General features: G+C 36.9%; 1 protein-coding gene across 7 annotated transcripts in view; it reads right to left on the reverse strand.

Annotated features, from left to right (window-relative positions):
• The window catches only part of TFDP2 (transcription factor Dp-2), a 171957-nt gene that overhangs the window by 19298 nt on the left and 124754 nt on the right, over nt 1–27905 (reverse strand). For 5 of the 7 annotated variants that reach the window (XM_027584905.2, XM_027584900.2, XM_027584903.2 and 2 more), the window contains 4 exons: nt 26040–26161; nt 24550–24597; nt 8266–8428; nt 3648–3794 (listed from right to left, as the gene is read on the reverse strand). In XM_027584905.2, the coding sequence (XP_027440706.1) occupies nt 3648–3794; nt 8266–8428; nt 24550–24597; nt 26040–26161 (480 nt within the window). The remainder of the gene's footprint in view (nt 1–3647; nt 3795–8265; nt 8429–24549; nt 24598–26039; nt 26162–27905) is intronic. The other 2 variants (XM_027584901.2, XM_027584902.2) reach the window with 2 other exon arrangements.

A 27905-nucleotide genomic window follows, 5' to 3' on the forward strand; every position in this document is an offset into this window, starting at 1 on the left:
TGGCTCAGGTCATGATCTCAGGGTCCTGGGATGGAGCCCCACATTGGGCTCTGAGCTCAGTGCAGAGTCCGCTTGGAATTCTCTCCCTCTCCAGCTCCCTCTGTCCCTCCCCCTGCTCGTGCTCTGCGTTCTCTCTCTAAAATAAATAAATCTTAAAAAAAAAAATTTCCTTAAAACTCAATCCATTTTAGGGGCACCTGGGTGGCTCAGATGGTTAAGCATCTGCCTTCAGCTCAGGTCATGATCCCAGGGTCCTGGAATCAAGCCCCATGTCGGGCTCTCAGCTCAGCGTGGGGAGCCTGCTTCTCCCGCTGCCTCTGCCTCTCCCCCTGCTTGTGTGCTCTCTCTCTCATATAAATGGATAAAATCTTAAAAAAAAAACAACAATCCATTTTAACTACCAATATCAACAAAGGCGTATCACACCTTTTTTTTAAAATTTTTTTTAAAGATTTTATTTATTCATGAAAGACAGAGAGAGAGAGAGAGGCAGAGGGAGAAGCAGGCTCCCAAGGAGCAGGGAGCACGACGCGGGGCTCGATCCCAGGACCCTGGGATCATGACCTGAGCCGAAGGCAGACGCCCAACCATCTGAGCCACCCAGGCGCCTGGCGTATCACACCTTTTTGGGGAGCAGGGGTTGGGGTAAGCAAGTAGGCACGATAGCAGAATTGTGGCAACTACTATCATTAATGAAACCCATCCACTTAATAAATACTTGATATGCAGTACTCGTTGCTATTTTCAAATTCTAATTCGAGTAATAGCTAACACTTCGTGAATACTTACTCTGTCTGCCAGCAACTCAACTAAGCACTTTACAAACATTATCTTTTTTTTTCCCCCTACACACATTATCTTAAGGCATCATGAGGTTAGTACTGTTGTTACCTATTTTGCATGTAAGGAAATGGAGGCACAGAGAGTTAAGTAACTGCCCAAGGTCACATAGCTAGTGAATGGTAAGAGTAAGGATTTGAACCTAAGCCATCTGGTTCCAGAGACCCTACTATTGAATACTTTCTTATGTTACCCCCTAATCCAAAGAATGAGGCAAGAGCTCATTTAAGATTTTAGTTTAACTGACTTTTAAATGGGCATAGCTCCTAATACAGATAGCCTACATATTCAATACACAATTCCTACTTGTAGTAAGGAACATGCTTATGGGACAAATTTCCCAGCTTCATGCAACTATTATTTTCCTCACTCTTATAACTACCTAGAAAATAGGTATTAGGGCCTGAATTTCCTTGTAGATAGATGAGTTCCTCACTGTGTCTTTGGGCAAAAGTCAATGACTTCAAACATGACATTTTTCTTGTCTACTCCAACAGCGTTTCTTATTTGCTCCTCATCTACTCTAGTCTGCACCAAGTTTCCTCTCATTCTTCCTCTAACCACTAAAGCACTTTCATCCTAAATTACTTAAGATTCACTAGAAAAATCTATGTGGCTTTCTACATTTGAAAAGAGTTTCCCCCCTGTATCTGCAGCTGTGACAGGCCAGGCCCCTCCCTGCCCCTCATGCCCCCCATCTAACACCAGGCCAAGTTGTATCGATTCTACCTCTAAAACACTTTTCCAACCTCATGCCACTGATTTAACTCAGACCACATACAACACACCCCCTTCAATTTCCCTCCTCATCTTCCTATTAGCTCAACTTCCAACCCACCAGGAGGGTGACCCTTTATAGGATATGTCCTATCAGTTGTCCTCTTTATAATTTTTCAAAAGCTTCCCACTGTTTCCAGGATCAGGTCCTCAAAGCTTCACACTTAGAAGTCTATCCCCTTTAGCCCTGCCTGAACTCTGGTCACACCCAGCTGTGTGCCTGCTTTCTTATGCCTGCCTCAGTCCATGCACAGCCTCTGAAAGATCCTCCCTGCCCTGAACCACTGGGCAAACGCCTATACCTCCCTCATCACTGAGCTCAAGGAATTTTTTCTTTTCTTGGTAAAGTATCCCTCATCTCCCTTTCCAGAGAATCTGTATATACATCTTTCACAGAAATAATCGATCACAGTTTTGGTAACTTCTTTTACACAATTAGAATGAAAGCTCCTGGGGTCAGAGATTTTGTCTTGTATACTTGAGTACACACACAGTAACTTCTAATAGATTTTTGCTTATTGAGGCTCTGTTATCAGCTTAACATTACTGGTAATAAAAATGATCCTTGGGACGCCTAAGTGGCTCAGTCAATTAAGTGTCTGTCTTCAGCTTAGGTCATGATCTCAGGGTCCTGGGATTGAGTCCCAAATTGGGCTCCTTGCTCAGGGGGGAGCCTGCTTCTCCCTCTGCCTGCCGCTTTCTCTCTCTGACAAATAAATAAAATCTTTAAAAAAATTAGAGAAAAAACTTAAAAAAAAAATGATCCTCAAATTCCACTCGATCAGAAGGAGAAAAGGAGGTCATTTCCACTGTAACATACGAATAACATTCTACAACTTTTGATGAATGTCTAATTTCTCCTTCCACCCACAAGGACAATAATACCAAATAAGTTTTGATTTGCTGAGGGGAAAAAGGACTAATAAAAACATGAAATCAACCATATTTATTGCAGAAACTATATTACTATATTTAACCTCAATGTATTCCATTTATGGCCATGACAGTACAATGAGGTCAAATCAATTTAAAACCAGTAGGTCAGGGCACATGCTCATATAGGAAAGATTTTCTTTTTTTTTTTTTTTAAGACTTTATTTATTTGACAGAGAGAGACACAGCGAGAGAGGGAACACAAGCAGGGGGAGTGGGAGAGGGAGAAGCAGGCTTCCTGCGGAGCAGGGAGCCTAATGTGGGGCTCGATCCCAGGACCCTGAGATCATGACCTGAGTTGAAGGCAGATGCTTAACGACTGAGCCACCCAGGCACCCCAGGAAAGATTTTCTATAATGATTAAAAGTTAATGGAATAAAACAATGTTTTTGCACACATCACCCCAAAATTCATGTAAGCTGAACATTCTATCCTTTCTGATAAAGATACAGATGAAATATCATTCTGTTGCCACTGATGTGAGAATCAAAGATAAAAGTTTAAACACAAAAGGTAAACAGCCAGTTTGATCCTTTTTTGGGGGGGCAGGATCCAGCAAAGCATTTCATTAAATAAGATATTATTTCTATTTATGAGTTGTCAAAAATTTATTGGTAGAGTGCGCAGAATTCAACTAGAATAAAATAAAGATCTTCTCTAAGAAACAGTAAAAATCAAGTCATTTAATTTCTATGTCCCTCAGTTTCATCAGGACATCAGTCAAACTGTACACCTCTCTAAATCTCCTTCCAGTTCTAAAATTCTTACACAGAGGAGTCTGTTAAAAAAATAGTATACATGAACAATTAGAAATATTTTAATATTATATGTATTTCCAAATTAAAATGCCTCTTATGGGGGTGCCTGGGTGGCTCAGTTGGTTAAGCATCTGCGTTCGGCTCAGGTCATGATCCCAGGGTCTTGGGATCGAGCCCCGCGTTGGGCTCCCTGCTCGGAGGGGAGTCTATTTCTCCCTCAACCTCTGCCACTCCTCCTGCTTGTGCTCTCTAATAAATAAATAAGATCTTTAAAAGTAAAATAAAATGCCTCTTATATAAAATAAAGCAAACTACTATCTAAAAACAGATTTTCCTTACCTCAAGATTTTGACATTCCTGAGCAGAATTGGTAGGCAGGCCAATCCACTTGATTTCTTTTTTTTCCTTTGAAATTATGTTCATTGCCATTAGCACATTTAAAGCATCATAAACTCTTCTCCTAATATTCTTCTGGTCATAAGCCTGCTAAAAAATACTTTTAATGAGTGATCAATTTTAAGGGTTAAGATACAGTTACAGGATATTAAGATATTTAATTAATATTATTATTATATCTTTGGAGTGCTTATAGAATTCTATATACCCAGTGAAAATATCTTTCAAAAGTAAAGATGAGATAAAGATACTTTCAAACAATCTAAAAGATAAAAGATTATTTTAGCAACAGATCTAAATTAAAAAATACTAAAGGGCCTTCTTCAGGTAGAAGAAAGATGGATGGGATCCAAGGTGGAAGTCTGGAGATGTAGGACGTAATGAAGACCAACATGAAAGATAAATATGTGGGTATATCTCAATTAACACTCACTTTATAAAACAATAATGTCTTGTGGAATCAAGAATATATATAAAACATATATGACAACAGTATATATATATCAGAAAGGGGTAATGGAGTTGTTAATTAAAGTGGGTTAAAACCCTGCATTGTCTGGGGGGATATTAGACTTTGAAAAGTCAAGGATGCATGTTTTAAAACAGTGCTTTTCAAGTATGTGGTCCAAGGACTAGTGCAGATCCGAAAACTGTTACTAGTCTACAATGAAAATAGGGAACTTGCACCAAAATGTCATCACATAGATCACTAAAGCACACTGTTTACTTCAGCTGATTTTTAAAAAGTTTTTGTAGCAAGATTTTTCTCAATGAAGGAGACTGTGTTAACTTAGATTGTGGAAAAAAACCCTTACTTTGTTGTGGACAAGCAGTTCCTAAGAAAAAAATTCAGTCAAATGCCATTATACTAACGGATGGTGGAGAACACTGAATACAGAACTAAACTTAAATAAGTGGGAGATTTAAGTTACAGAAGTGAATATAAATATTAGAAATCCTGACGCTATAGAAATAATGATAATATAATAAAAAATATCAGGAGACAAAGTAGGCCTGATGTTCTCCTTGATATTTAAAGGGGCATGGGATTCAAAGCAGATTAACTATTCAAACAGATGAAGTATGTAATGTTTTAGCAAAATATGTTTATTTAAAGTCATAATAACTGTAATAATATTATTCTTTTAACAACTACCACTAAAATATTCAATCTGAATCTGTGGTGAACAGGAAAGATGGGAGATGTAAGTAAATACAAGCATATTAATTTTTTTCTCTTAATAATCAACAGATACTGGTTTATAGGTGATAACAAACAAAAGAAACAAATATTGAAGTTACTTAAAGTTATAAAGATAACCAATTAAAGAACTAAAGACTATAAACCTTCCAATTTATAAAAACGAAAACCAAAAAGCACCACATACAGCAGGGAATAGGATACAACCCTTACTTGTATCCAGGCATGGGGCTGGGGGTGGTTAGTAAAAATGTTGTGTTAGATGATGAAATGTGCTAAGAAGAAATGCCTCAGTGCAGTGACATCTGAGTGAAAACTGGAGGGGAGAGCGAAACCATATGGCTCCTTAGCAGAGATTCAGACAAAGGAAATAGCAGGTGTAACAGCCTGATAAGGAACATATCTGGCATATTCACCCCAAAACAAAAAACGAACAAAAAGCCCACCAGTCTCATTCATGACCGCCAGTGTACAACTCCTAAATTTTCAGGAAACTATACAGAATTTGATTGAATTCAATATCCATTTCTGATTTTTTTAATGAAGAAAAATGAAAGAAATGTTCATTTAAAAAGATCAAGTTATGGTTGCTATCATTTCAAAATAAAACCTTTATCATAAGGTGACTAGAGTCTAGTAACTGGGAGAGTGCATAGTAGGAGATGAGATCAGAGAGGTAATAGCATGTCAGGTCATGTAGGGTCTTGTAGAACATTTTGAGAATGTCCACTTTCACTCAGAATCAGAATGCTATATATCTTCTCTACAGGTGCCAGAGAAAAGAAAAAAATACATTACCAAATAATGGCTCACAAGAAAAATCTCAAAGTAACCCCCCAAATATAAATAGTTCAACTCATAATCTCTGATCACAGGTAATGGAAAACTCAGTAAAAATTAAAAACTCAGAAAAACAAACAAAAATCCCTATCACCTGGAACTATAAAAACTCTAATGCAATTCTTAGGTCAGAGAGGAATTTAAAACAAGAGTTGCAGAATATTTAAAGAATAACATTATATCAGAATTAATGGGAAATGGCTAAAGCAGTGAACGAGAGGAAAAGCTGCAGCTATAAAGATTTTCATTACTAAACAAAAATAACAAAAGTAAAGTTTATATCTTAGTCTACAGGGTAGAAAAATAACAAAAGTAACTTCAGGAAAGAGAAGAGAATATTAAATGAAGATTAAAAAAAGACATTAACTGCAAAACAGGAGGGTCGGTTCAGATTCAAGAGATGGTTCTCTGGGAAAAATAATTGCAAGTAATTTTGAGAACAGATATGAAATGGGCACCTGGGTGGCTCAGTTGGTTAAGTGACTGCCTTCGGCTCAGGTCATGATCCTGGAGTCCCTGGATCGAGTCCTGCATGTGGGCTCCCTGCTCAGCGGGGAGTCTGCTTCTTCCTCTGACCCTCCCCCCTCTCATGTGCTCTCTCTCTCTCTCTCATTCTCGCTCTCTCAAATAAATAAATAAATAAAATCTTTAAAAAAAAAAAGAACAGGTATGAAATGGAGGATTTTCTAAGAAAACATAAAATACCAAACTGACTCTAAAGGAGACAGAAATTCTAAATAGACTCATTATCAAAGAAAAAAATGGAGAATGCTATTTAAATTTTACCCCCCACCCCCCGCCAAATCGCCAACCTAGATGGTATCACTGGTGATTTCTATGTCAGGGAAGAGAAATACACATCCAATGCTATTAAACCTGTAATGGAGTAAATAGGAAGAAGGGAAAAAAAGCCTCTAAATTTTAAAAAACCAGCATAACACTGCAAATCAAAACTGCAAAGATGGTAAAAACAAAAAAAAATCCCACCAATCTCACTTATGACTGTCAGTGTAAAACTCCTAAGTTTTCAGGAAACTATACAGAATTTGATTAAATATCCATTTCTGATTTTTTTTAGTTAAGAAAAAAGAAACATTCATTAAAAAAAATCAAGTTGGGGTGCCTGGGTGGCTTAGTTGTTAAGCATCTGCCTTCGGCTCAGGTCATGATCCCAGGGTCCTGGGAACGAGCCCCGCATCGGGCTCCCTGCTCCCTGGGAAACCTGCTTCTCCCTCTCCCACTCCCCCTGCTTGTGTTCCCTCTCTTGCTGTGTCTCTCTCTGTCAAATAAATAAATAAAATCTTTAAAAGAAAAAAATCAAGTTATGGTTGCTATCATCTTAAGATAAAACCTTTGTCATAACTAAGGTTGGAAGACTATAAATATTTCCACTAAAGTCAAGAACTGTTGTAAGAATTGTTGTGGAGTATGTATAATATGATTACATTTAAATAAAATGCAAACTGATCTATAATGATAAAAAGCAGATCAGCAGTTGCCTAGGGACAGAGGGAGAAGGAGGGACAGATTACAAAAGGCAGAAAGAACCTTTTGAAAGTGACAGAATTGTTCTTTATCTCTCTCTAAAATAAACAAAATCTTTAAAAAATAAAATAAAAAAGGAAATAAATTTTATTGTGTGTATGCATGAGGAATTTTTGGGATGATAATCAAGAATCTCATAGTAGTAAATATAAATATACCTTTGGGGAGACAGATTAAGGTCTGTGGTAAAAGGGAGATATTTTGGGGCACCTGGGTGGCTCAGGTCATGACCCTGCTCAGGGGGAGCCTGCTTCTCCCTCTCACTCTGTAGCTCCTCCTGCTTGTGCTTGCTCACTCTCTCTCTCTCTCAAATAATAAATAAATAAATAAATAAATAAAATCTTTAAAAGGGAGATATTTTTTATCATATATTCTTTGGTACAACTGAATTTTTTATAGACATGTTCATATATTATTTTTTCAACTAAAAACAACATAGATTTTTATAGAAGAAACACTAAAGAATTCAGAAACATATCCAAAGTCATTCAAATATGAAAAGTATGTTCCTGGGCACCTGAGTGGCTCAGTCGGTTAAGCGTCTGTCTTCGGCTCAGGTCATAATCTCAGGATCCTGGGATCGAGCCCAGAGTAGGCTCTCTGCTCAGCAGGGAGCCTGCTTCTCCCTCTCCCTCTGCCCTCCGCGCCCCCAGCTTGTGCGCTCTCTCTCTCTCAAATAAATAAAATCTTAAAAAAAAAAGTATGTTCTTTTTGTAGCCCCCAAAATTATATTTAAAAAATACATGTTAATCTTTATGTTTAAATATATAATAAAACAAAACAAAACAAAAACTTTCTAAAACAAAACAAAAACTCAATAACAAAAGAATTCCCCAGTAGAAAATATGAAACCCTCAGGTAAAGGAGTCGGGGATTCCTTAGCTTGTCTGAGTCCTTAAAAAATGACACAGTCAACCCAGAGATACAGTGTTCCGCCAACACAGTCAAAGTCAAGTGCATGATCTATCTACCTACCGAATCAGCGGCCAAATGGTTATTTGAATTGGTGAACTCTGATACCAGCTCATCAGCCACTTCATTATATGATGTTGTACCTTTCCGCTGAACTTTCTCACACACTTTCATGGAAAAATGTCTCAAGCCTTTTCCATTTTTATCTCCTTTTTTGCTTCGTTTACTAAAAGAGAAAAAAATATATATTTATACATCAGACTTCCTTTATAAAACTATAATGTGAGAATATAGTAATTCGATTTTTGCTTTATGTGGTAAATTTTAAATTGAATTAGAGATGAAGAAATGTTTTGAACTTAATTTTTGCCTTAAAATCTAATAAAATATGAAGTTAGAGTGTTTTCTATACACATCATTCGTTTATTCAACAAATATCTACTGACCAGTTACTTACTATTATGTGCTGGGTTCTGTTCTACACACTGGGAACAAATCCATGAGAACAGACAAAAACGCTGCCCTGATAGTTACATGTTTACCTTTTTGTATTCTATGTGTGCTATAGTTCTTTTTTATGTAAAATTAAAAGTACCACTATTCTCAGTTTCATTTATCTACTCAAATTTCAAACAGAGGTCATTGGTATTAATAAAAGATCTAAGTCTTCAATTATTTTAACTTTGGTTAATGTCTAGTCCTAAACTTTGATAACTTATTAAATTTTCAGGGGTTCAATTTAGTTCTACTAATTTCTGAGTGTCAACTATATGCCAAGAACTGCAGTACGGACCAGAGTAAAAAACGACAACTGAGGTAAAATCTTTTCCCTTAGTGTGAGTCTTGGGGGAGGGGGAAAGACAAATTAGACCTATAAGGACAGATAATTCCAACATAGTAAGGTAAGTGCCAAGTGAGAGTTATTTACAAGTTCATGGGAATTGGGAAGAGGGACATCTTACCTAACCTAGAGGAGAAAGGGTTGCTGGAATAAGCCAAATGAAAACAATCAGCAAAATAAAAAGGCAGCCTATGGAATGGGAGAAAATATTTACAAACCCTTTATATGATAGGGGGTTAATATCTAAAATATCTAAGACTCCAACAACTCATTAACAAACAAAAAACCCCAAATAACCCAATGAAAAATAGGCAAAAGTCATGAACAGAAATTTCTCCAAAGAAAACACATAAATGGGGCGCCTGGGTGGCTCAGATGGTTAAGCGTCTGCCCTCGGCTCGGGTCATGATCCCAGGGTCCTGGGATCGAGTCCCACATCGGGCTCCCTGCTCAGCGGGGAGCCTGCTTCTCCCTCTGCTTCTCTCTCTCTCTCTCTCTCTGTCTCTCATGAATAAATAAATAAAATCTTTAAAAAAAAAGAAAACACATAAATGGCCAACAGGTATATGAAAAGGTGCTCAACATCACTAATCATTAGAGAAATGCAAATCAAAACCACAATGAGGTATTACCTCACATCTGTTAGGATGGCTATTAAAAAAACAAAACAAACAAAAGAGATAAGTACTGGTAAGAATGTGGAGAAATAAGAACCCTGGTACACTGCTGGTGGGAATGGAAAATGGTATAGTCACTATGAAAAAAGTATGGAGGTTCCTCAAAATAGTTAAAATAGAATTTCCACACATCAAAAACTAATGATGTAATGTATGGTGATTAACATAACAATAAAAATTATTAAAAAAATAGAATTTCCATATGATCCAGTGATCCTGTTTCTCGGTATATATCCAAAAGAACTGAAATCAGGATCTCAAAGAGGTATCTGCATTCTCATGTTCATTGCAGCAAATTCCTACAATAGCCAAGATACGGAATCAACCTAAATGTCCATAGGTAGATGAAAGGATAAAAAATAATGTGGCATATACATACAATGAAATATTATTTGGCCCTAAAAGAGAATGAAATCCTGCCATATGCGACAACATGGATGAAGTTGGAGGACATTATACTATGCCAATCACAAAAGGACAAATAATGCATTATCTCACTAAGGTGTCCAAAATAGTCAAACACACAGAAGCAAAGAGTAGAATGATGCTTGCTAGGGGCTGGAGGGAAAGGGAAATAGGGAATTGTTCCACAGGTTCAATAAAGTTTCAGTTATGCAAGATGAGCAAGTTCTAGAGATCTGCTGTAAAACATAGTGCCTACAGTTAATGATAATGTACACCTAAAAATTTGTTGGGGGTAAATCTCATTTAAGTGTTTTCACCACCATCACCACCAAAACAAAAGAGAACTGTCAAGTGAAGGAAGTTAGGAAGGGTAACCAGGGAGAAGCAGCAGCAGTAAACACATGGGAGAGTGAAACAGATGATAAATGTTCAGAGACTTAAAAACAAACAGTGCAATATTACCAGAATATAAAGTGCAAGGAAAAAGATGAAGCAGAAAGGGAGATAAAGGGCCAGGCCCTTAAATGTCATGCAAAGGAACCTGTATTTTATCATATTCCTTTAGTATAATTATATTCATTTATAAATTATTTACACATTCTACTGTGTTATATACATTAAGAAATAGACTAAAATGTACTTTTTAAAAGAATGAGGGAAGGACAGATAGCTACTTTCTTTTTCCCACATTCCCAAAGAATCACCTGTGGTCACAGACTACTACTACTACTACTACTAACTACTACTACTACTACTACTACTACTACTACTACTACTACTACTAACTACTACTACTACTTACTACTACTACTACTACTACTTACTACTACTACTACTACTACTTACTACTACTACTGAAATACTGGGAAGCCACTAAAGGTAGTAAGTCGGGGAGTAACATAGTGAGATTTTCAGTTAGGCAGAGATTCTAGGTGCAAAGTAGAAGATGCATTTACGGGGGGCAAAAGCAAAGACCAGACGAGAGGCAAGCCTAGGCAAGAAATATCGAGTCCTGAAATTGGGGCAACTGGATAAGTAGGGTTGGATAAGAAGAGATGGATTTATGTAAATATTAAAGATAAAAATTTATCTTTATCTTTACTAAGTGACTGATTTATGTGAATGTTAAGAAAGAGGGAAATAAGAGAATGACTCTTAGAAAGAGGGTCCTTTACTGAGATCAAGGAGACAGGAACAAATTCACGAGTTCCATTTTAAACCTCCTCATCCACATGGTCCAGTATCTAGGTATAATCCACATGCAGCTATTGAGCCCTTGAAATCTGGGAAGTCTGAATTAAGATGAATTCACTGAATCTCAAAGACTTGTACGAGAAATGAATGTAAAATATCTCATGAATATTTTTTTACACTAATTGTATGTTGAAATATAGTATTTTAGATACACCAGATTAAATAAGAGATAATAAAAACTAATTTCAGGGGTGCCTGGATAGCTTAGTTGGTAGAGCATGCGACTCTTGATCTTCGGGTGGGCGATTACTTAAAAATAAAATCTTAAAATTAATTTCGCATTTGTTTTTATTTTTTAAACTGGCTATTAGAAAATTAAAAATTACATGTGGCTTGCATTACATTTCTATTGGTCAGCAATGATACTGAGTTTGACATGTCAGTAGAATAACCCAATCAATATATTCAATAGATAGTTGAATATATATGTAAGTCTCACTTTGTAAGTGAGATGACAGGTCACTTACAAACTCATCGGCATGTGTACCCATTCCAACCTTCTTCCTATCAGTCTTAGAGGATTAGGTATCCCTGTTTGTTTTTAAATCTAACTTCCCTTTTTAAGATAACAGCTTTATTGAAATATAATTCATGTACTGTAAGCTCCATCTTTTAAAGTATACAATTCAGCAGCAACCATCACCACAATCTAATTTCTTCACCCTAAAAAGAAACCCTGCACCCACTGACAGTCATGCCTCATTACCCCAGCCCCTCTTCCTTCCTTCTTCTTTCTCTCTCCCTTTCTCCCTTCCTTTTCTTTCTCCCACCCTCCCTTTTCTTTTTCCTTTCTCTCTGTCTCTTTCTCTCTTATCTTCCTTCCTTTCTTTTTTTATGTAGGCTCCACGCACAGCGTGAAGCCTAATTTGGGGCTTGAACTCACTACCCTGAGATCAAGAGTTGGATTCTCAACTGACTGAACCACCCAGGCACCCCCAAAGTCAACTTTTCAACTTGAATTTTTCACTCCAGAGCTTGTGTCTGTATTGTTTGCTCTCCTTGAGCTGTTCTATCCAGTGTTTGTTTGTTTTTGATATATACCTTTATTGTGAAAGTGGAATCTGATCAAGACTTCAGATCCAACTACCACTTTAAAGGAAATACCAAGGACAGAAGAACATGTTAAACTGTACTACAGGGATTCAATAAGCAACCTCTTGAGGCTTTTTCTTTAGGATACATAATGTGGTTTCTTCAACTAAAAAATTTTAAGGGAAAAGAGGAGGGAAGGAGGGAGAAGGAGAGTGAAGGGAGAAAATAAATACGGAAGAGGGATCTACAGATTTTGTAAGACATATAAATTTATTTAAATCCTGATTCAAATGGACTACACACACACACACACACACACACACACACACACACACACACACACACACACACACCAGTTATGGGGGAGTCTGGGAAAATAGCAATAGCAGCATAGTTTTCAAACCCTCCAAATGCCCACATAAAAACAGAGCAACTAGATAGCAAAACCAAAACTCCTTGACAACATTTACAAAACTAGATGACAAGGTATCCTCAACAAGCCCCAGAATACAAACCACCAATAGCCAAAAAGCCTGCACAATAAAGAAATACTCAATGGGGCTGCACTTAACAGAACTCAAAACAGGATAATCCCAAAATAGCCATCCAGAAATTACTAGAAAGCACAACAGGCCAATTTGAAAGCATCAGTTGAAACAAGGAGTTTTACCCTCTTCCATACCAGCTGAGTGCAAGGACCACAATAAAGCTGCAACAATCTAGTCTGTAGGACTCCCACAATTGATATTCAAGAGAAAATGACAAATACTGGAGGTAGGCAAAGTATCTACAGACAGTAAGAGTATCTGAAGAAGAAAAACAAAGCAAGAAAACAGAATAAATACTAAATGCCAAATTCAAGAATATGTTCAGAAATAAATAATATCAACCCAGAATGACAAGTACCAAAACATTCTAGTAAAATTCTGAATTTCAAAGAAAAAGAATCCTTAATGCATCTAGAAGAAAAGAGTATCCGATTTTTCAACAGCAAGGCATTATGCCAGAAGAAAATAAATATATTTAGGAAACTGAAAGAAAGCATGAACCGAGGATTTTTGTATCCAGTGAAATTGACTTAATTCAAATATAAAAAGCACAAACCCAGGAATTATTATTTCCATGAGCTCTTCCTGAAGAAACCACTAGAGCACAAAGCTTCAGACAATCAAAATGACTAGAGAGACATTCACTTAACACCTGGTGATGTTACCTATAGATATAGTTACCTACAGATCTAAGACTAAATGAGGGCTAGGAGGGACATATAGAGGGAGAGTATATAGTATACTCAAGTGAGTATACGCTCCAACACTGTGAATAAAGTATGACTATTAAAAAATGGGGAGAGGGGCACCTGGGTCACACAGTTGGTTAAGTGTTGGACTCTTGGTTTCAGCTCAGGTTGTGATCTCACACTCATGAGATAGAGCCCCGTGTCAGACTCCATGCTCAGTGCAGACTTTGCCTAAGACCGTCTCTCCCTCTTCCTTTGCCCCTCCCCCAACCCCTGCGCACCCTCTCTCTCTCTTTAAAATCTTTAAAAGAAACTGGGGAAAGAACAGAGAGAGCATATGCAAAAAATTTTTAATGTTTTTAGTAACCACATTAATGGTAATATAAGTATTATTTGGGACATTAAGCAATGTAATATGGGATAAAACCAATGAAGTAATTATCATATACACTAATTCTATCACCCTTTCATCCCCTATGTCCTTAAAAATCAGAATTCTCAGTATGGAAGAAAGGGGAATGAGATGTAATGGAGAAAAGGTTTAGTAAGATCTGAATTGGAAATATCAAAGTAAACCCATGAAGTATTGTATCTTTGTGTGTTATGTGTCTTAGCTCTGTCCATTTAAAAGGACTAGAAAAAAAATGACCAATCTAGTAGCAATGAGCATCTGCAGCCCTCAAGTGGAGCCTGACATATAATTCTCCCTAAAGGAAATCAGGGCTTCTTAGAGAAATGGCTGATTCCAGGTATAGGGCAGAAAACGTGTAAGATGAACTTGGAACATCTTAAATTATCAGGTAACCAGCATCAAAGACTACTAGGGTCATGTCAAAAGGACTTAAGAGTCAATTAGAAGAGGCTTCCACTAACCAAACATGGGACAATTTAAGGTTCAATTGTGATAATAATTGCAATGTATGAAACCCATCAAGTATGTCTGAATTCACAAATTCATAATGATACTTTTAAAAGAAAAGATTTGGTCATCTTTGAAGGAAGACCAGGAACAAGTTCATCATCTTGAAAACTGGCCAATAATGGGAAGGGATCAAGCACTTATTCTGCTTTCTTATATGAACTGTACCTCCAGGTAAAGAAATAGTAGGAGAGCTGAAGTGTCTTTATATAAAGTAGTGCCAGTAGTTAGAATAATACTAATTGCAACCCACAGTGAATTAATAGTTACAAACATTAAGTATCAGTGGTGTGCACATCATAAAAAGAGACAATAGAAGAACACACCACTATCTAGTCTTGCCAAGGATCAAACATCAGTCTGATAAAGGCACTAAATCTTACTGCCAAACTACAGGAAATACAGAAAACAGAGGAATATGTTGAGATGCACATGAGTATGAAGTCAATAAACTCTAGACTGTGGGAAACTGCATAGTTCAAACAGCCTAATTTCAACAACTAAAGTATGAGGAAAATAATGGGACAGAAGGGAGATTTATATATAAAAGAGATATCAACTTTTTTTTAAAGGACAAGACTAAAATGTGAGAAAGGATGAACATTTAGGTAATAAAACTATCTAAACCTTCAAGGAAGTGATTACTCTAAAAATGAGGATAACAGTTATTTATAGGAAAGGGTATGGTGATTGGGATAGGGCACATGAAGGGCCTCTGGGTTCTACTTCTTGATCTGGTGATGGTTACAAGACTGCCCTAAAGTAATGTATTAGTCATATTTTTGGTGATTTTTCTGTATCTGAATCTTATTTTACAAAAAAAAAGTAAACAAAACATGACATTTAAAACAACTAGAACTCTGAACACTTACTACATATTTGATATTAAAGAATTATTGTTAATTTTCTTAGGTATAATAATGATATTGTAGATATGTGTAAAAAGGGGTCTTTTTATATAAGTACAGAGATTTATGATGAAAATGATTTACTTTATAATAATACAGGAGGGGGTATATACAAAATGAGATATGCCATGGATCGATTGTTGTTGAAGTTCAGAGATATGCACATAAGAGGTTCATGATACAAGTCATCTACTTCTGTATTTTAAAATTCTCTAAAATAAAGAGTTAAAAAAAGGAGAGAAAAAGAATGGTTTGAGCTTATCTTTGATTTTTTTACATGGGTTTAGCCCGTAGCTTCAGTTTCTTATACTCAGCCCAGCTTTCTCAGGAAGGGGTCTTTATACATTACAATACCATATTAATACAAAGGAGAACTCAACCTACACAATACATAACTCTGGGTCCTACTGCAGTTCTCACCTAGGTAAGTGATAGGTAAGAACCATCTACCCAATCACCCAAGCCAGAAACAAGATTCAATCTACATTCTTCTAATGCTCTTTCTATCATATCAATCTAATTCTATCAAATCTAATATTTAAGTCCTGAACAGTTTTTGAATTCAACTTCTCTGTGTTCCCACTGCCCTAGTTCAGGCCCTCATAATCTCTCTCAGAATAGAACTAGAGCCTTGTAAGGGTTCTCCTTTGTACTGTATAGAGGCATTCCAATCCTTCCTCCATAGGGCCATTATGGTGATCGTTCTTTTTTCTTTTTTTTTTTAAAGATTTTAATTATTTATTTGAGAGAGAGTGAGCGAGTGAGGGGCGCCTGAGTGGCTCAGTTGGTTAAGCATTTCCCTTCGGTTCAGGTCATGATCCCAGGGTCCTGGGATTGAGCCCCACATCGGGCTCCCTGCTCAGTGGGGAGTCTGCTTCTCCCTCTCCCTCTGCCTCTCCCCCAGCTTGTGCTCTCTCCCTCAAATAAATAAATAAAATCTTAAAAAAGAGAGAGAGAGCCAGCATGAGTGGCTGGTTAAGCGGCTGCCTTCAGCTCAGGTCATAGTTCCAGGGTCCTGGGATCGAGCCCCGCATGGGGCTCCTTGCTCAGTAGGGAGCCTGCTTCTTCCTCTGCCTGCCGCTCCCCTTGCTTCTGCTCTCTCTCTCTCTGAGAAATAAATAAATATTTAAAATAAATAAATAAGCATTTTATTTATTTATTATAGAGGGCGCAAGTGGGAAGGAAAGAGAGAAAGAATCTGAAGCAGATTGTGTACTGATCGTGGAGCCCCACAGGGGACTTGATCCCATGACCTTGAGATCATGACATGTGCCAAAACCAAGAGTCAGATGCTCAAACGACTGAGCCACCCAGGCGCCCCAGGTAATTTCATTTTTTAAAAGAATCCACCAATTCCCATTTGCTACATATATTTTCACACAAAGCCCACTCTGTGTTTGATTTGCCCTTAGAATTTGGGGTCTTTAGATACAAATGGCTAGCCACACATAAATTTATATGATTAGTACAAGTTAGGTGACAAAGGTAAATAAGAATTGCTAAAAATGGGAGTGCGTGAGTTATTTTGAAAGAAATATGTTGTGTATGGGGTTTTATATTTATGCTAAGAATTGGGTAATGGTTTAAAGTAAATAAAAATCTCAACTCCGTATTTATGAAATTTTTAAAAGCCAGGGATGAAGCAAGGTTGTTGTTTTTCATGTAATCCTAAGTCTTTTTTAAAAAGGGAGCAGTAAGATAATCATAGGGTAGTTTTTTTAGGGTGATAGTGTGGCTAATTTGCCCTCTATTGTTAGACGTGGATAATTTTTTATTTTTATTAAGATTTTATTTATTTGTCAGAGAGAGAGTACAAGCAGGGGGAGCAGAAGGCAGAGGGAGAAGCAGGCTCCCCACTGAGCAGGGAGCCCAATGCAGGACTCGATCTCAGGACCTTGAGATCATGACCTGAGCCAAAGGCAGATGCTTAACTGATTGAGCCACCCAGGTGTCCCGACGTGGATAATTTTTCAAAAAAGATTTTATTTTTTCATTTGAGAGAGAGAGAGAGAGAGAGCATGAGTGGAGGGGAGAGGCAGAAGCGGACTCCCTGCTCAGTAGACAGCCTGACATAGGGCTCAATCCCAGGATCCTCATGATCTGAGCAGAAGGCAGATGCTTAACCATATGAGCCACCCAGGTGCCCCAGACATGGATAATATTTAAAGGAAGAAATTAAACACAGTCCTTAAATAGGAACAACTACACTTTTAACAGCTATTAAAAGCTGATGAACATACTCTTGAAACAAAGACAAGACTACATATAAGAATTTTATGATTATTCAATGCATGAAATGATAATAAACTTGAAAAAAACTGGTTAAATATCAACTTTTGGTAAACTATTAGCTATATATTTTCAACAGTTTACTTCATTTAACTCTGACCCACAGTATTCTTACATCTGAAAAACAGAACTACAAGTACCCATCTCACAAGGTTGCTGTGAGGATTAAATGATACAGCAGGTGATTTTTCTCTTCATAAGCTACCAGAATTTTCACAGGCAATACAAAACTGAAGGATACTACTTAGCACTGGCTGAATCAAGAAATTAAGGTTGTTATTTGGAAGGCTAGTAGAGCATCATGCCAAAAACAAACCCAACCAATACGCACATCAAAATTCAACAGAAATTTGAATAGCTAATACCTACAGTACCTAATTGTTCCTGCAACCAATTTTATAAAAGCTTCATTGAAAATTAAGGAACAATGCCTCTAGCAAAAGAACATTAAAAGGCAAAAGGACTCAACAATAAAACAACTCAATTAAAAACTGGGCAAGTAAATTGAATAGACATTTCTTCAAAGAAGATATACAAATGGCCAATAAGCACCTAAAAAGACGCTCAACATCAGTAATCATTAGGGAAATGCAAATCAAAACTACAATGAGATTAGGATGGCTATTATCAAAAAGTGTTGTGAGATCGTGGAGAAATTGGAACCTTTGTACATTGCTGGTGACAGTTCAAATGGTACAGTCACTGCAGAGTATACTAGGGTCTTGCCTCTGTAATATATAAAGAACTCTTACAACTCAATAACTAAAGACCAAAGGATATGGAAAGACTTCTTCAAAGAAGATATACAAAGGTCCTGTAAGTGTATGAAAAGATGCTCAACATCATTAGCCAATAGGGAAATGAAACTCAAAACCATAATGAAGTATCATCTCACATTCACAAGGGTTTGGAACCTGTTGCTGGTGGGAATGTGGAATGTTATAGCCATAGTTACAGCTACTCTGGAAGACAGACCATCAGTTATTCAAAAGGGTGAAGAACTGCCATATGACCTTGCAATTCCATTCCTAGGTATATATACGAGAGAAATGAAAACTTGTTCACAAATGAGCATCAACTCAAATATCCATCATTAATGAACAAATACACAAAATGTGGTATATCCATACCATGGAATAAAAATGAATAATGTACTAATATATGCCACAACATGAAGGAACCTTGAAAATATGCTTAAATGAAAGAAGCCAGTCACAAACTTAAGGCAGAGTTCTGTTACCCTGAGATCAACTGTCTAAGTTTAAGCTCTGGGAAATAAATGTCTTTGGTGTAATATCTATTGTGTGGAGATGAAATGGGAGGTACAAGGGGATTTGGAGGGTTGGGAAGCTTCAACTGGCCTAGGTGCTCCTTGGATAGTCTTCATTTCATTGCCATATCTCCCTCACTAATTCATTCTTGCTTTTTATACTTATCACCTCTAAGCCTAGAGCCTCTCCATTATCAGTCACTATAGGGGAGAATGGCTTCCATTTCCAATTCTAACTTCTGTGCATATTTTGGGATATAGATTTCTCTACTATCACTTGTCCTTCATTATAATCACATTGGCTTTCATCTTCTAATTGGAAAATCTATATCTCTACCACTTTTTACAGCACTTTTAGAAATTTATTTCCTTTTATTATTATTTACATGAAAATTCAATAGGATTTTAGAGTTGGGGGTCTAAACATGGTGTTCAATCTATCACCTTAAACTGGAAGCTTACTATCTAAATCTTAAATAGAGTTTACATATTTTCTTAGAATCAAGCTCTGTGAAACACCAAGACCCTTTTTCCAAATAACAGCAAAATATGGCCATAGGGTATAAATGCTATGATCTCCATTAGTCCATAAATAAAGACACCAGTAGGAAGTATTCTTTACCAAATAAAACCAAATTGAGAAATAAAATAAAAAATTAAAAAAAAAACCTAATTGATATACTTTGAAATGCATGTTAACTTTTATTTTTTTTTTTAAAGATTTTCTTTATTTGACAGAGAGAGACACAGTGAGAGAGGGAACACAAGCAGGGGGAGTGGGAGAGAGAGAAGCAGGCCTCCCGCCGAGCAGGGAGCCTAATGCGGGGCTCGATCCCAGGACCCTGGGATCATGACCTGAGCCGAAGGCAGACGCTTAATGACTGAACCACCCAGGTGCCCTGCATGTTAACTTTTATTAATAATTTCATTTGAGGGCACCTGGGTGGCTCAGTTGGTTAAGCGACTGCCTTCGGCTCAGGTCATGATCCTGGAGTCCCTGGATCGAGTCCCACGTCGGGCTCCCTGCTCAACAGGGAGTCTGCTTCTCCCTCTGGCCCTCTTCCCTCTTGTGCTCTCTATCTCTCATTCTCTCTCTCTCAAATAAATAAATAAAATCTTTAAAAAAAAATAATTTCATTTGAAGTATTCAAAAGAATTGTACCCAAAGAATTTCCATGCACTTAACTAGAATCTATAACCACTGTCTTTTTATATTTTCCCAATAACAACTTATTTTTATTTACAAAAATAATTTGTAGTATATAATAGTATATCCCAGGTAGAAGTTATACAAAGATCTATTTAAATAAGGAATCATAGGGGTGCCTGGGTGGCTCAGTCGTTAAGTGTCTGCCTTTGGCTCAGGTCATGATCCCAAGGTCCTGGGATTGAGCCCCGCATCGGGCTCCCTACTCAGCGGGAAGCCTGCTTCTCCCTCTCCCACTCCCCCCGCTTGTGTTCCCTCTCTCACTGTTTCTCTCTGTCAAATAAATAAAATCTGTAAAAATAAATAAACAAGGAATTATATATAATATACTTTATTTCCCACTTAAATGAGCCAACTAGAATAGTTAAATCAGCAAAATAATTTAATTTGGTAACTCAGTAAATAATTTAGGAAAAAATCCTTTACTTTTCTAAAGTATGTATCCATCATGTTGTGTGTGGAGGGGAAGAAGGGGTCCGACATGGGAAATAAGTTATTTATTCCTTATGGATCTTCACTCTCTCCCTCCCTGGGTTATAGCATTCAGGCTTGCAACCATTTACATGCTGATGATACTACTTATATACTAATAATACCATCATTTAGATAACTAATAAACTTACTGAACTTCATATATCCAAAACAAAATTCCTTCCCAAACCTACTCTGAACTACAGTAAATGTAAAGGACATAAATATTCACCCAGTTGTTCATACAAAAAAATAAGAGCCATCCTTTATTTCTCCTCTTCCTTCCTTCAATCTATCAATAAATCTTGTTGGTTCTATGTCCATCATTTATCCATTATTTTCCTATCTCCACTGCCAGGACACTGCCCCCTGCAAGTCCTTTGATTTTCCTGCTTCTGTTCTTGTCTCCTTAGAATCCATTTATCCCTCAGGAGTTCAGTGTGACTTAGATCATGCCATTTCCCTGCTTAAAATCCTCCTTAGAGGGCACCGACGTGGCTCAGTCGGGTGGGCGTCTGCCTTCGGCTCAGGTCATGATCCCGGGGTCCTGGGATTGAGCCCTGCATCGGGCTCCCTGCTGAGCAGGGAGCCTGCTTCTCCCTCTCTCTCTGCTACCCTCCCCCGCCCTTTCCGTCAAATAAATAAATAAATAAATAAATAAAATCTTAAAAAAAACATTCTCCTTAGAAACCAAACTCCCTACCGGGCCCTACAAGGCCTTTCATCATGATCTGACTCCTGTCTACCTCTCCACACCTCATTCTCACTCTTTGCCTTTCTCACTCTCTTCAGGCCACTATGCTTCCCCAAATACATCAACTTCGTTCCTCATTTGGGAGCTTTACATTTGCTCCTCACTCTGCCCAGGATCCCTGGCTCCTCCACTTCACCTAAGCTATTTACATGCCCGACTTCTTTGCTTTCAAATATCACCTTCTTAGAGAGGCCTTCTCCAAGGTAGCTGCCATCACCTTTCTTATTTTTTTTTTATACATCATAACCTATAAATAATCTTATTTATAACCCCCCCCACACAGTATAACCTCTCGTAAGGGGAGCCTTATCTATCTTGTTTATTATTCTCTCCAATACTTAGAACATAACAGTTAATAGATATTCAAAATGTTTGCTGAATGAACAATTTCCTAATCATTGAAGCAATACAGATATTAACTATACTGAGTTTATTAGCTTATTATAGTTTAAATTATATTAGTTAATTAGAAATTATTAGTTTATTATAAATAACTGGAGTTTTAACTTTCCACCAACAAAAAGATATTAAGATTACATGAGCATAAAGGAAGAATACAATACCACTGTGCGACATTTTATTCATTTAAGACAGAAACAGAGAAAAACACCCACAGACTGCCATCACTGCCTATGGGGCACCCAGGACCTTCTTCCCTCAGGAGAGGTCCCAAAAGGAAAATCAGATCTATTTGGAAGAGATGCCATGTAGAACACACCATCAGATTCTGTCCAAAGGAGGAAAGAGAAAGTGAACAAACATCTTTCAGGACTAAAACTCCAGAAAAGACCAAAACGGGGTTTTTCACAGCTTCTTCTATAAGCTCTTTGAAAAGAAGTCTAGTGGGTCAGAATACAGGAGAAAAAACTCATGAGAATCCCTCAATGGATCCTTTATCCACCAAACAAAATTTCTTCAGAAATTGACTTAACTCTCACAAATGATCTTGACAAAGGAACAGCTGTGAAAGACATAATTAGAGTTGTACTGTCAAGTGGTAAGCTGAAGAAGCCTCAGATACACTGATGTATAAGTCAGTTATAATTTATAGAAGTTATAATTTATAAGTTATAAACACATCAATATATTGATGTATCAATCCCTGAAGAAAACGAATACAAATACTTACATATGATACTAAATCAACATACAAGACATTGAAGAGATAAAGATCAGTCTAGGGTTGAGAGCTAGCTTACTGAACCTCAACACTGGGAGAAGGGAAACAAAGACGTTTCACAGCATTACAGAAAAACAATGCATTTGGAAGAAAATAAACATTTGTAAAAACAACAACAACAAGAAAATCACACGTAGTAATCTTTGTGACCTGATTGTGGGTGTGTGGGGGGGTGGGATTCATTATAGTAAAGTTATATTAAAAAAATAAAAAGAATAAAAGTCACTAGAAGAAAAAGTCATTGGATCATATGCAAAAAGGGAAAGCTGAATCAATGTTTATAGCAACAAATTTAATCTGGCACTTCTATAGGTGATCTTTATAGAGGTCTCTCTTATGAAGAGAGTGTAAAGAGAATCTTGTTTTCTATATTGTTTGTAGTACATAAGTGCCACCAATCATAACTAATGAATAGTGCCATTTTAAGGCCTTAAACATTGCTAAATACATCTGTATGAACTTGTACTGCTGCCCTTTCTGAGGATAAATACAAAAAAAGACCAGTAGGCCCTGGAAAGAGGAAGCTCCATTAGAAAGAAAAGAAAAGTTCGCTCTTCATCTCTATATGATACAGCAGTTCCTCAGACTGATTTTATCTGTTCTAAACAGTTAAGAACCAAGAAGCAAGCAACAAATGCCACAAAGGAACTAAAGTACAGCCGATGCATATGCAAGAAAACACATTTAATATATAGCCTCAAGGTCATCACTCAGAGTCTTTTCATTTTTATTTTAGGCTGAATTCTAACACATCTGGCCATCTAGTTTCTCAGTGCACAGCAAATCAGAGGTAGCAAACTAGAAAACAGAAAAGACAGAAAACTACTTGTTAATACTGAGAGCAGATGACCTAACAAAAGAAAGGAGATTAAAACACCATTGGAAAAAGGAGTTACAAAATCTTAGAATCAAAAATAAAATTCAAAAAGCATAGCTGGCAAAGTTTTGTTTAAAATAACAACAACTTTGGGACGCCTGGGTGGCTCAGTCAGTTAAGTGTCTGAAAAAGTATCTAAAAAAGCATAAAAGGAACAGGTATTTAAACACAATTTTATTTCATGAATAATTTATTGTAACCTGTCTAATTCCACAGCAGAAACAGGTCATGATCTCAGGGTCGTGAGATCAAGCCCCATAAGAGGCTCCACTCTCAGTGGAAAGTCTGTTTCTCTCCCTTTCCCTCTGCCCCTCCCTACAATGTGTGCACATACGCTCTCTTTCTCTCAAATAAATAAATCTTTAAAAAAAATAGTAACAACTTTACAAAATTCTTGCTTCGAAGACAATGAGTTTTATTTTAACACAGTGCAACATTAATATGGTACCTCATATAGTGGCTTACATGGCACACTGAACTTTAAGTTCAAATGACCCTACAATGATCGTTTTTAACCCTGGAGCTTCTGACTTGGTAGACATTCATACTGCATTCAACACTCCACGGGTGATTCTGACACACACTGAGAAGCACCGTCCTAATAGTCTAAGGAAAGGTTATACTGTATTCGACATATTAGTTAAGAAAGAAGTGAGAACTTATTATGATCTTTAAATGTGTTCAATAAAACTTGTTTTTAAAAAGTTTGGGCATGTTGAGGTAATGTGGTATATTCATTCTGGTAGAACACTTATCTCCCAAAAGGAGGGAGAGGGCTAAATGACACACTACCAAGAGCCAATCTACTCACAGGATAATTTCTTTTGAAACCATGCAAATATAATGAATATATGTAATGATAAGTGAAGTAGAACACTCAGTAAGGTATGAAATAAAGGCAGAAACTCAATGAAGTTAAAGTTATGTGAAGAAAAACAGCTCTAATTAAACTAGACTAGTCTGGACACCAAACTCCTCTCTACACAATAGGATCTCCCAAACAAAATACTTAACACTTATACTCACCTTTCTGAAAAATCAGAATCTATAAATTCTCTAGCTCGTTTTCTATCACTAAAAAGAAAAAAAAAGATAGCATAAAAAGAACAGGTATTTAAACACAATTTAATTTCACAAATAATTTATTGTAACCTAATTCCAAAGCAAATATATCCAAACACAAAATCTAACAAATAGAAAAGATACGTTTTCTCATAGGATCAAGAAATCACAACATAATAAATTTTACCACAGGATCAAAAAGATCACAATATAACAACACAGTTTGAAATGAGCTCAATGAAAACGGGAGGAAAATATTGCACACTCAGAAAGGAGAAGGCTCAGAAAGTATTAGTCACTATGGAATGACTGAGCAATCATTCCACCCCCAATATAAAGCACAGCTGGGGCCAAAAATATCCAAACCCTGGTCATCTCCAAAGCGGGCCAACACAACTGGCATGGGTTTAGCTTTCATGTTATAATCTCTCAAGGTTATGCAGAAATCCAAGGTAACTTTCAGAACCTACGTGGGATAAGGGCTGAATAAAGGTCATGGAATTACAGGCGATTGTGTCATTTCATCTCCTTTGCTAGTGAAAAAATATGTATACATATGAAACTCTTCTGTCTCTAGTGTGTGTGTGTGTGTGTGTGTGTGTGTATACATGAACATGTATATGGCTGGAAAGACTTTGCCAGGATTATTTCATTATTTCATTTAACATCCTGGAAACAAGAAAGCTCTTACACAACCAAGATTTACTGTCTGCTTGCTAGAACTCACAATTATAAGTCAAAGAACTACCAGTATAGTACGCCACCACAGAAATGACTTCTCAAGTGAACAAATGAGGTTTTGAATCCTTTATCTTACAATTTCTTTTTCCCTTACGGAAAGATGAAATGCTAAAATGATAAGGAGAAGAGAAAGACTGGGTAAGGGTATTTTACAGGCAGAGATGAAACATGCAAAAGTTTGATACTAAAAGTGGTAAATGAGCAGCACAAGGGATACTGATTTAATTGTCCAGTGTTTCAAAAGGATCAAGAGAAAAACTCAGTAAAATTTTTAATATTTGTTGGCCTCTTTTTCCTAGTTCCTTTTCTGATGTTTAAGGAAACAAAAATTCACAGGGGAAATTCTGAGTACAGCCAACATTTAATATGTAACTCTCTTCTTAAGTTTGTTAAAACAATATAAAATACAGAATTTGCATCTCCAAAGCAGTTAAATGTCATAGTCAGAAAAAGTAGTCCTTTTTCAGAGTTGAAAAGTCAGAAGATTCAGGTACAAATTACTGTATTGTTTTTCTCTATTTAAAAATGGTTGCTCCATAAATGATTTGTATCTAAGATATAAGGTGAAATAAAATAGGTGGTTTTAAAGGCAACACATTAGTTTTGAAGGACTCGGCTAACATAAAACAAGAATGGAAGACAAAATAGTGGGAGGAAAAGATCACAGCTTAAGAAAAAGTTTTAAAAATGATAACTTGCAACAACATTCTTACCCTGGGACCCAGCCAGTAGCTTCTGCTATGTGTGTTTGAGTAACCATTGCTGGTGCAGGGGTATATGGACTCCCAATCAGAACACTTCCTGAACTGGTTAGTCTCTGTGGTGTGCTTATAATCTATAAAGTTAGGACACAGAAAATCATATTCTTAGTTATTAAGAAACACATACAGGCAGAAAATAATGTTGACTGCTAAGCTACATTTAAGGAGGAAATCTTACTGCCTAAAATGCACTTAATATCAATCATCTAAAACATAAGCTTTCATTCACTTATATTCTAGGATCTTAAAGCACAAGTAATTAAATACTGACATGAGGTCACAATACAGGTTTCAGCAAGTTTTCAATCCTTTCAATCCTTTGGAAGGATTAAGTTGGCAACTAACAATGTTTTAAAAATCATAAAAACAAAAAGCTTTCTTTGAAATATAGAATCTAACTGCAGTTGAACTTGATGTATTCAAACTAGGGCAAGAGTAAATCAGGTCTTCATGCCCAAAATATACACAAAGGCATTATACAATTTGGATTATTATAACAGATGCAATTTCATCTTCTTTTTTCAAGAGCATTTCCTCATGTCATTAAATATTCTCCAAAGACATTTTAAAGACAGTGAAACATTTCATCATGTGGATTTACTATCCCCTATTAGATATATATGGATATTCAATTATCCAATATTACAAGCAATGCTGTGATGAAAATTTTTGTACAATGATCTTGGCCTTAGTATCTATTTCCTAATGACAGACTCTAGAAAGGTAATTAACGGAACTAAGGATATAGACTTTTAAAAAAAGTTTCTTGACAGGTGCTACCAAATTGCTGCCCAGGACTTCACTGGTAAATAGACCATGTTTTTTCCAAAAATGTTTATAATAATTAGTACAAAAAACAATTTAGCATTCTACTATCTTTATAAGTATTTTTGTCAAAAAAAATAAGAGCATGTTCCAGTGAGTGGGAGTATTAATGCAACAATATTGGCCCCACATTAGTAACTATTGAAGACCGAACTTCTGGGCACACAGGGCTTCTCTCTTTTTTTTCTTTCCAACTCCGAGGCACAGGACCGCCCTCACCTGGGCAACCCCAGATCTTCGGATCTCCTAAAGTGAAGAGATTATTTTCGTATACTTTTGAAAATTTCTGTAACAGCTTAAGGTTTTAAGTACCAATTAAGAGAGAAAAGCATCTATGTGGGCTACATACAATTTTTTTAAATGACAGATTTTTTTTTTAAGAGTTTATTTATTTATTTGACAGAGAGACACAGCAAGAAAAGGAACACAAGCAGGGGAAGTGGGAGAGGGAGAAGCAGGCTTCCCGCCAAGCAGGGAGCCCGGTGCGGGGCTCAAACCCAGGACCCTGGGATCATGACCTGAGCTGAAGGCAGACGCTTAACAACTGAGCCACTCGGGGGGCCCCTAAATGACAGATCTTAAAAGAAATAGTTCTATTTCTACCACCTGACATAGGTCAAAATACTAATTAATTTTTGTATCCCTGATCAAATGAAACCTGTTTCTGCTGGCAGGGTCTAATTCCAGTCATTAAGTTAGTTGCTAATTTGTTCCATAGAGAACAATGAGAAGGATTCACTTGCATTTCAAGCTTAGTTCAGCCTTTGTTATTAAAGCCTCGTCAACGGCGCCTGGGTGGCTCAGTTGGTTAAGCGACTGCCTTCAGCTCAGGTCATGATCCTGGAGTCCCGAGATCGAGTCCCGCATCGGGCTCCCTGCTCGGCAGGGAGTCTGCTTCTCCCTCTGACCCTCCCCTCTCTCATGTTCTCTCTATCTCATTCTTTCTCTCAAATAAATAAATAAATAAATCTTTAAAAAAAAATAAAGCCTCGT

Source organism: Zalophus californianus, chromosome 1 (assembly GCF_009762305.2).
Source record: "Zalophus californianus isolate mZalCal1 chromosome 1, mZalCal1.pri.v2, whole genome shotgun sequence".
In the NCBI taxonomy this organism is placed as follows: Eukaryota; Metazoa; Chordata; class Mammalia; order Carnivora; family Otariidae; genus Zalophus; species Zalophus californianus.